The sequence below is a fragment of the Podarcis bocagei genome, assembly GCF_964188305.1.
Source record: "Podarcis bocagei genome assembly, chromosome: 10".
NCBI lineage: Eukaryota > Metazoa > Chordata > Lepidosauria > Squamata > Lacertidae > Podarcis > Podarcis bocagei.
In genome coordinates this window covers 56,729,160-56,739,159 of record NC_138135.1, presented here as the reverse complement: position 1 = coordinate 56,739,159, position 10,000 = coordinate 56,729,160, and the positions used below count along the sequence as shown (strand labels likewise).

The following is a 10,000-nucleotide window of genomic DNA, read 5'->3' as shown; positions in this document are numbered from 1 at the left end:
TTTGCAACAGTAAAAACAAACATACATAACTTTGGATATGCTACAATGAGAAGCTATTTTGAAAAACTAAAACTACAAGCCCACGTATGTTTATTTGGAACTAAGTCCCACCAAACCCAACGGGGGTTACTATCATATAAGTATCTATAGGATTGCAGACTTTTAAAGGGCATTTCCATTTTCTATGATAATTTCTACTGAAATCCTCTAAGAAATAGGTTGCTTTATTAGTAGTTAACATTACATCTTACTATATTTTGTTACTACCTGTGGGCTTCTAAGCAATTTAAATAATCAGTAGCATCAATTTAATTTTTTGTTATTGTGTTTTTTATCCTAGATTGTATGCACTCTTACACACTTGAAATGATTGCTATGAAACATTTTAAACAATTGTTTGCAATATATACATACATTGTGTTATTTAAATTCTCTGGCTGTATTTATGTTATTTGTATATTGTGGTCAATTTTTGTATATTCCTGATTTCTATAAATTTTGCTGTTTGTTTGGTTAACAGTTTAAACACTGATAGCAGATAAATAGTATGATTTGCCTTTAAGCACAATTACCTAACACACAATAGTAGCAGACAATTCCTAACAAAAATGTAAAAAGATGGTATTAGGGGAGCAGAGTTAATGAATACTCCAAATGCAAGCTCAAATCTACCCTGTGAAGCAATCAAGTTTTTTGCAACTGTTTTGACCTTACTGACACAAAATTAATTCTGCAAATCTAATCTCAAAATAAGATTCTACATCTAATGCAGTCCCATTTGTCCATGTATTTAATCAAAAATATTTTATTTATAGGCATTATACACACTGCTTAATAGATCAGAAAATAGATTTAACAGATTAGACATAAAGTGCTTAAAAAACTAAAAACATTGCTTTCTATTGTCTGACTTATTGTACTGATTGTACTGATGGATAATTAAAACTGAAAGAAAATAGCTCAGCTGGAAGGTGACAAATATCTACACTGGGATAAAAAAAGTTACTTATACTCTAGTCATACCTCAGTTACAGATCTCCTGATATCTTGTGACTGAACTTAACTATTTATCATTGCTATATATTACAAAAAAAATAATAATAGGATGCTGTCATTGCTTCTTAATACATCACTGAAAAATTACCACTGCGAAATTTTAGCCAAACTTTTAGATAAGGCTCCTAGTGATGTTATAAATTCACACCAAAAGCACAAATACTCCATTAGAATAAATAAATGGAGGGGGGAATCCTACAATATTAGCTTCTTTAGCAGTTTCTGATCATTTTACTGATTATAATGTCTCAGTTTCCAAATGACTGGCTCTAGCTTATGAAGCAATTTAAACTGAACTTCATGCATGCGATTCACAAACCTTAACTGATCACTTAACTATACTGAAGTGGTGCAAGAAAACATGCATTTAAAAAGGTCTGCAGTTTACCTGCCCCTTGCACACAAGTAGAACAGTGAAGTATTTCAATCTCATAGTAAAAAGTTCAACAGAAAGGAAAATTACAATACAACATGTAAGATTACTTTACTTTGCATAAGCACAGAAAGAAACAAAGACAAATAAGTTTGTATATTTCTTGTTGATTCAAATGGCAATTTCTGACCTATTTTTCTCTCTCTCTCCAAATTAGACAATACCTCAAGTGGCACCAATGAAACTGCTCACGTTATTCTTCTCTTCGCTTTTCAGAAAACGTGAAAAGAGTAAGTTGTTGTCCAAAACACATTCAAAATCACATGAAGGATACAGATTTCATATTTACTAGTGCTTATGTTCCATAACACCATGTTTTGGGGGATGATTTATATTCCAGATTCAGTCTGCATTTAAACCTACCATAAAATGCCTCCTGAGTCCTATTAAGTGGACACAAGGCTTTACTTTGCCTGTCTGCTTATTTAAGATCTAATCACAGTTTTGAAGGGGGGAAATATTGCCCCTAAGCCTGTCCCCCTCAGAACCTGTCGGATATTAGTACTCAACTGGATATTTTCATCTCCAATTGTTATTCTCTGTGGTCTTTGCAAATGCTATCTACTGGAAGCTGTGACTCTATGGACAAATTGGCTAGAAATGACTAGGGCTCCTGCTTTGAGAAATGAGTAAGTAGCATATTATTCTCATTCTGTGTTTTCTGCTGTAATATACTGTGGTGGTAACTTTTTTAACATACTAAATGAATATTAAGCAACTAGGTGCATGTTTAAATGATGCAACAATAGGGAAGGTTGGCTGAAAAAAATTGTTTTGCAGTAGAATAGCATGAATGTTAAGAATTTAAGAAGGATCTATAAGAATGAAGATTAAGTATCTTTTCCCCTTATGGTTAAACAATACAGTGAGGGAGCCAGCTGTTGAAGAGTCTATACTAGAATGTGAAACAATGCAGAACTGAAAAATCCCCATATATTTTTCAGGTTTCAAAATGAAACTATTTTAATTGTTATAACTATAACAAATAATAGTCACATAAGCTATTTAGTATTAAGCACAACTTAAAAACCAGAAAACAAATAACTACCACACTCATTTGCGGCAACAGGCCCAAATTAAAGCAATGCAACTACAGTTTTATTTTGCAAAATTCAATAAAACTATTTTTAACAGCTTTAGTTTCAGCAAGGCTATTTTCTCTTCTGATTAAATCCAGATGCTGATAATAAAAATATACCTATTTACAAATTAAGTACTCAGTACTGTGCCATGAACAACTAATTGCTTTAGCTAATGGGAACAATAGGAAACACAAGCATCTCAGCAGTTCAGACAAGACACTCCGCACCCAGTAGGATTTGGTCCCATAATTGAGGGGGGGGAAGTGCCCTAATGCCATTTAAAAAAATTAGTAGTAGTAGTAGTAAAAGAAGAAGGAGCAGAAGCAGCATCATTAAAACAAAACAAAAAAGAATGATTCTCTACTTTTTTCTACTAAAGTTGGCTGCAAAGGTAGTTGGATTCCCAATTGATAAATAATGATAATAGGTGAAATACTGAAGAGTACCTGTTATTTAGTTTAAAGTATCAAATGGAAATGTGGTCCCCAATATTGTACTTTTTTCTTTCAGTCTCTGTGAACAGGTCATTCAGTCACACCACCGATTTTTCTATTTGAAAAATTCATCCATTTTATTTTATTTACAATTATCACAGCACCAGCAAACATGAATGTTGCAAAAAGTCACTGTGGTCCTTTCACCTTAACTGAGTTTTGGAACAATTTCATTCTAGTAGGATGCAAAGTATCAAGTAATGTGGCCCTCTGGTGGAAAGCTAAGTATCACATTTTCCTTCCCTGTATCACTCAGGGAAACTGTAGGTGCTTTTTTTTTAGGGAAGAAAAAAACCATTTTTCCTGGAAAAGATATAGGGGCAACTTTTATAAATACACCACACACCCTTAACAGAAGGTGTACAATATATCCCAGTGCAGGCAGATCTTTATGAATAAGAAACACAGATCTGATATTTGAAGGTGAACATGCAAGAGAGATAAAAAACAAACAAACAACAAATAATGCTCTGAAAACTCTCCACTTTCTGCAATATCGTAAAAGTGCACAAAATCCACATCAGAGTAAAGGTCACTAAAGGAAATCTAATTGTAAGAAAACAAACACAAAGCAAAAACAAAACAAAAAAACTTACCTGCTGTTGTTGCAGATGCAGCAGTTCTACTGTGCTTACTTCAGTGCTCGTGTCACCACTTGATCTTCCATCTCTGCTGCCAGCATCTAATTGGCTGCTTAGAGTGCTCATTCCATTTTGATTCATTGAACTGTTGCTTATTGTCTCTGTCGCAGATTCCTGCATCATGACTTAATACCTAAAAGTGATTAAGAAGTATCAATTAACACACACGTTACACCTTCACACTTCCATTATCAAGATGTCCCTCTCTGCCAATTACAGAGACAGCATCTTTAGAAGAAGGGGAGAGAGGGAAAAATCCTTGCAGAGTCATTTAAGAAGCAAGCAATGCAATGCAATGCAATGCAAACCTTGCTTTCGTAGACACACTAATTGCTGAAATTACATTTCCTATAAGAAACACTTTGTGCAGTTAAATTTAACAGGGAAAACAACACCTTATATACTTGCAGACTGGTCAAATAACATTCACGAACAGCTACATTTTAAAGTTACCTATCAAACCAGTTTAAATGAAGGCACAATTTCACACACTGCTCTGTATTTCTTATTATCTAGCTTTGACAACCATGGATGAGTATACAGCCTTATTTAAAATATTCACTATCTTGATTCTGTCAGAATTTTACAGCATTTCTTATGCAAGGCTGTTGTTTAATGATGCACAGCTAATCATACAAAATTAAAATTTTGTAAGGATGTTACAAATCATATGGTATCAACCAATGATAAATAGTATAATGGGCTTCTCCTTTTTTGTGACTAAATAAAATTTTGCCTTGGAGGCATTTTAAGAAAAAGCTCCTGCTGCAAACACGTCAGATATTGCCTATTTTTTTAATCAAACGGCTGATATTCATTTATTTTTCTGACATTTAAAACATTTAATACTGTCCTTCCTGGGAAGTAATTAAGCTTATGCATGAGCAGCAATCAAACTGTTCACTTGAAGATGACTTAAAACTCAATTTTAACATAGGCAAATAAATGAAAGATATAAAATTAATTTTCCAAGCATGTATTAGATATGAAAGCTGGAAATAAAATCTATCAAGAATATCACTAATGATTGTGCTAAAAACAGCATAAATTATGCATATTACCTTCTCTACAGTAATAAATGTTTTATCATTTCCACTGCATAAATATACTGTACTTTCAGGATAGCAATGAGATGTCCTGCCAAGATCAGTTGAAATCCATGCAGTAAATAAAGAATCAACATAACCTTACAAACTAGAATCTCAAGTGCATTTTGCATCTGTAAAATGGAAATATCAATTTTTGTTCTCAAAGCTACTAACATTCTACACTGTGCTGAAGGTGCTCTTCGGTTCATTTTCCTGTAATAATGCATACATTACACAGAAAGATTTCCAGGAAAAGAAAAGAGCAAACTTTCTGAAATGAGATCTTAAAAGGCACCTCTCCTGGTAGGCAAATAATCTTTTTAAGCAACCTTGGTTAAAGAACACACATGCTACTTTACCCAACATATTGTTCAACTCAGTTCAGCCTGTGCACAAGAATTTCTTCCTATCAGAGAAAAACACCAAGCAGACCACTACAGCTGAAGCCACTCTTAAGAATGTCAGCTAAACAACAATGTAAGTTTTCATAAAGAAAGGTTTAAAGGGTAAATAGAATAAACATTTTTTTTAAAAAAACTTTACACGGCTAAAGTCTAGTTCTGGTCAAGAAGAAAGGACACAAACACAACAAACATGATTACAGTTCACATAAAATAAAGGGCAGCTGTTACAATCACAGTTAACCACTGTAGAACCAGATGTGTTTAAGAACAAATAGCCCTTGTTAAACAGTCTACAGAACATTAACTAAGAATAAGAATAGAAATGAAAAATGTGATATACGTGAAGATGAATTTTCCAAGAAGAAAACTAAGCTAATATTCTTTTTTTCCTGAGAATAAGAAGCTAATAAGTATTCAAATTAGGCATAAATTTTACATGCACAGTGTTTAAAATATTCAGAAAAAGGGGTCTGATAGCATTTACTAGGTATATGAGCATTCTAAATAATATCTCCTGCAATTCCACAGACATGTTAAAAACAATATATTTAGACTGCAATCCTACATCCACTTACACAGGAGTATGTCCCCCCAAACCCAATGGGACTTACTTTATGTAGATGAGTATAGGATTGTGTCATTTGTTACTAAAATGCATTTAAAGCATACATCTCATCTTTTCCACAGTGTCTCCTAAATTATTTGAGGTGGAGGAATGTCTTCAGACAGATTTTTTAAAAACCAACAAAGTAAATATTTGACTATATTTGTGCTGTAGTCAATTACATGCATTAAAAAGATAAACCCAGTGAGCCTGTAGCTTAGCCAGCCAATCAAAATAGTTCATACATTTTTGGAAATCTCTAGCTTCAAAATCAAAATGATTATCTTTGCATATCTGCGATTCTTTGAGGACAGTAAGAAAGAAAAGGGTTAAACATCCTCCAGCTCACGCTAACCGAAAGGTGTATAATGTCTCATGGATTTTGGCATCCTTGGAAAGTCCTAACGTGTAGTTTGGAGTTTTAAGCTTATGTTGATCTGTGAGCCTGTGCAATCAAGTTGAGCAAAACATGACCAACAAATGGTACTTCTGCAACGGAATACAAGGTCCCCTTAGTGTGCACAGAAAAGGGACAAGGAGAGAGCATAATATTAACTTGGAAGCTGGTGATGGTAAAGGAGGAGGAAAAAAAGTGAAAATATTTTCCAAAGTAAGCCACACATGCCTAGCATTCTGACATGAAATACAGCTCACATTACCATAATAAAATAGGTTAAAATAAGTAGTCTCTCAAATTGGAGGTTGTACTGGTTAGAGATCCACACCATTACTTTGTAATTTTGCCAGCGGGGGGGGGGGGGGGGCTCCAAGCAGAAGAGGGACTTTGCGGGTAAAATCTTGTTGTGTGGTTAGCATGACTCTGTCAATCCCTTAAAATATTGCATCCTGAAAATATATATATTTAAGGCTATTGGTATCCTGCAAGCGCTTCTTAAGCTCAAATTCATAAACAGACTAAACCCAAGTACTTGTTCCAATTTTATGACTTTCACTCCAAATTGATTTAAAAATCCCCCCCCCCAATACTATGATAAAGCATGCCTTTTCACACACTATCCAAGTTCAGTGCATCGTCCTGAAGTTAATTTGTGCATGGATCCCAAATTGTATGACAATTAAGACAGCCGCCTTCAGATACCTCAACTATATTTCACACAAAAGGTACTTCCTGTTAGTGGAGAAGTACAGGCTACCACCTGAGCATTTAACAAACAATCAGGCAATTCAAGTGGAATCCTCACACTATATAATTAGGTGAATACACTTTTCCTTCCTGCTACATGCTCTCCCTTGCCACTAATCTTAAGTTTTCTCTAGGTTTCTTTAAATCAGCAAGTCACTGTACAGATACTTATTCTCTACACCACTTCCCTTTTGAAACATTAAAGTGACACTGAAACTGACTGCACAAGATTGCATTTTCTCTTCCTAAACAACTTGAATTGAAAGGTTACTTAGTGTAACAATATTTACTTGCAGAATTGTGTTGTTACCAAGGGCATAATGGATGGTGGCTATGCAGGTTTACGCAAGAATGAGTGAAGCATGAGGCATTAGCCATGTGTTTGACATGTTTCAAATTGCTATAATCCAGCATTAAACACACCCAGCAATTCATGCCATTTCTTGCAGCCATAATCTTGAATAAAGCGTGCACAACCACTTATTATATAAATTAGTATATGACTCCCTGTTATAGTCACAACAGTGCTTTTGTGTTTATTTTGCATCAAGATGTGGTCTTTTATTTGTACAAATAGCAGGATAAAAAGACACAGCTCAATTAGACCTCCCTACTTTTATGATAGGGTTGCACAAAATTCTAGACTTGTTTGTTTTGGTGTTTTTTTTAAAAAATGAGTTATGTTGGCATAGAATGGAACAGTGTGAAATATTTTCTTCCTTGTGCGATTCCAACACTGCTTTATTGCTTTCCTGGTCTCTGAACCCTGTGAGGGCCAGGTGCTGTTTTGAACTTCAGAAACATGAATGACTATAGCAAGTGAAAGTTCTGAATCACCACTAGGGGGCCTCATTTTTGAGAGACAGAAGGCTTTATTGCATATGATCAACTTCCTAGATGGAAAAAAGCCTTGGAGTTTTTGTATTCACTGTTAACAGCTCTTAAAAATCAGTTGACAAGAATGAGAGTCTGGCTAAGTAGGAATGATCTAGCAGCTGTGAGGTACTATCCGATATGTACTTCATTATTTTAAAATAGGTTAATACTTTCTGTTCCTTACAGCTTGTAACCTACAAACCTCCTAAAATGGAAAACCCAAGTCAGTTCTGTCCATTGTCATAAATGGCTTGCAAACAGTAGCCTAGAAATGGTAAGACAGGATGAAGCTTAATATGATGCCACATGAGTGTACTTAAAGAGTTTATAAATAAAAGTTGACTTCCACAACATATCTGAAGAGTTAAGGTTTCACCTCCCTATCTCCAGCAGATATAATGTGAAAATGCAACTTTAAAAAAAAAACATGGAATGAGCAAGTATACGATAAAAATTCAAAATGTGATCCAAAGGACCTGGAAATTAGAGTCATGTGCCCTGAGGTTCTCTCAAACAGCAGTCTGTTGTACTGCATAACAAACTGCTTTTGAAACTTAAAATTAGTTTGTGATACAATATGTGCCCGTAGGCATGTTGAAACCTTCAAATGTGCAGAAAATATGTGTTGCACATCATTTGTGTGTTTTATAAATTTAAAATAAATAGCATACCTATATAGATCACCTCTCAATTGCAACCTCTAGATAAAAAATCATTTTGCCAATAATTAATCATTTCAGATCCCTCCACCCATAATTAAACACACTCACTGAATCTAAAGGACTGTGAGCATATGTGGAACCTCCCCTCCAATAACCCTGTATGTTATAATACACTTTTTCCTGGGTTCACTTTAAAAACTAAGACATACCCATCATTCTGCATTTTTAATCTTGACCAGAACTTAGATTTTGGGGGAAATAATATCATAATGTCTTTTTTTTAAAGTGCTCTCTTTGGCTCGATTCATAATTAATAGCAGGCACAATATACTTGAAAATCCAGACTAATACAGTAAAAGTCTTAAATATGTATGGCTGTATAATAAATCAAAATGGCAACTATAAGGCCATTGCTCTGTGTGCAATAAGAAAAACAATACAAACAAGTTTCATTCTGTCCCCCTCATTTAAATGTAAAGTATGATACATTTCAAAGACAGACATAAGAATGGGAAGAACTGAATACACTGTTTCGTTGGTGTCCCTAAAATAATTAGGCCCATTGTAACTGAAATGCTTAAAGTACTTTTGATGGTGGGATTCAAGGAGATAACAACTGTATTTAAGTTAAAATCAAGAGACTCGTCATTTTAAATGACAAAGTTTTTACGTATATATTCAAGCAGAGCTACCTGATTTGGTTAGGTAACTCCAGACTTGCAGGGACATGGATGACCTTGCCAGACCAGGATCCGAACATGCAAACTGGTCCTAGTAAGATGCCTACATCAAGCAACTAGGGTGCTGGGTCAGCAACTATACACACAGCACTCAAATGATGGATAATGAGATCCAGATGCAATTTAGCCATTGTGATCTCCACCAGCAATGCACAGTGTAGATGGGAATGCATGCAGGCAAACCTCAACCATCTGCCATCTAGGACTGCTGCATGCAGTTGTTATCATTTGTGTTAGTAGTCACACGCAACATTTTGCTGCTAATAACTATCTCTAGATGAAAGCCAGTGTGGTTAGGCACTCGAAGGAATGACAAATTCTACACTGCAATCTGATCTAGATTAGATTGACAAAATGCATCCTGCCATTCTTCAGTACCTTCTACTGAGCCTCTTTTCCAAGAGGAAAAAATAGCTTCCTGTAACACTGGCAGCAAAATACGGTATAAAATGACAGCCTAAAATTAAATTTCTAAACTAAAACAGTAGGTCTGTGGGCATATATATTAGTTATTTATAACATGTTTTTATTTATTGTTATTCCTATTTCCCATCCCAGCAATAGAAATTACACACAGAGAACATACAAATAAACTTCTAAGCTAAAGGGTGAGTAACACAGCTATATATCGGGTATGATGTAATAAAACTGGCAATTCCCATTTTATTCTTCACATGAATTAGTGTACAAACATGTAACTTCATCATGTATTACTAAGGCAGCAATCCTGAAACAAACTCACTGGGAAGTAAGCCCCATTGAACTCAACGAGACTG

The 10,000-nt window shown here is 34.8% G+C and overlaps 1 protein-coding gene across 9 annotated transcripts in view; it reads right to left on the bottom strand.

Moving 5' to 3' along the window:
• The window catches only part of FOXP2 (forkhead box P2), a 334,596-nt gene that overhangs the window by 191,067 nt on the left and 133,529 nt on the right, over window positions 1-10,000 (bottom strand). For 6 of the 9 annotated variants that reach the window (XR_014012537.1, XM_081211588.1, XM_081211591.1 and 3 more), the window contains exon 4: window positions 3,662-3,839. The exons of 2 other annotated variants lie outside the window; for them this stretch is intronic. Coding sequence is in view for 5 of the 7 variants with exons in the window: in XM_081211588.1 (XP_081067714.1) it covers window positions 3,662-3,829 (168 nt within the window). In the remaining 2 variants the exon portion in view is untranslated. Of the gene's footprint in view, window positions 1-3,661; window positions 3,840-10,000 lie in introns of those variants that run through there. One more of the 9 variants, XM_081211594.1, reaches the window with a different exon arrangement.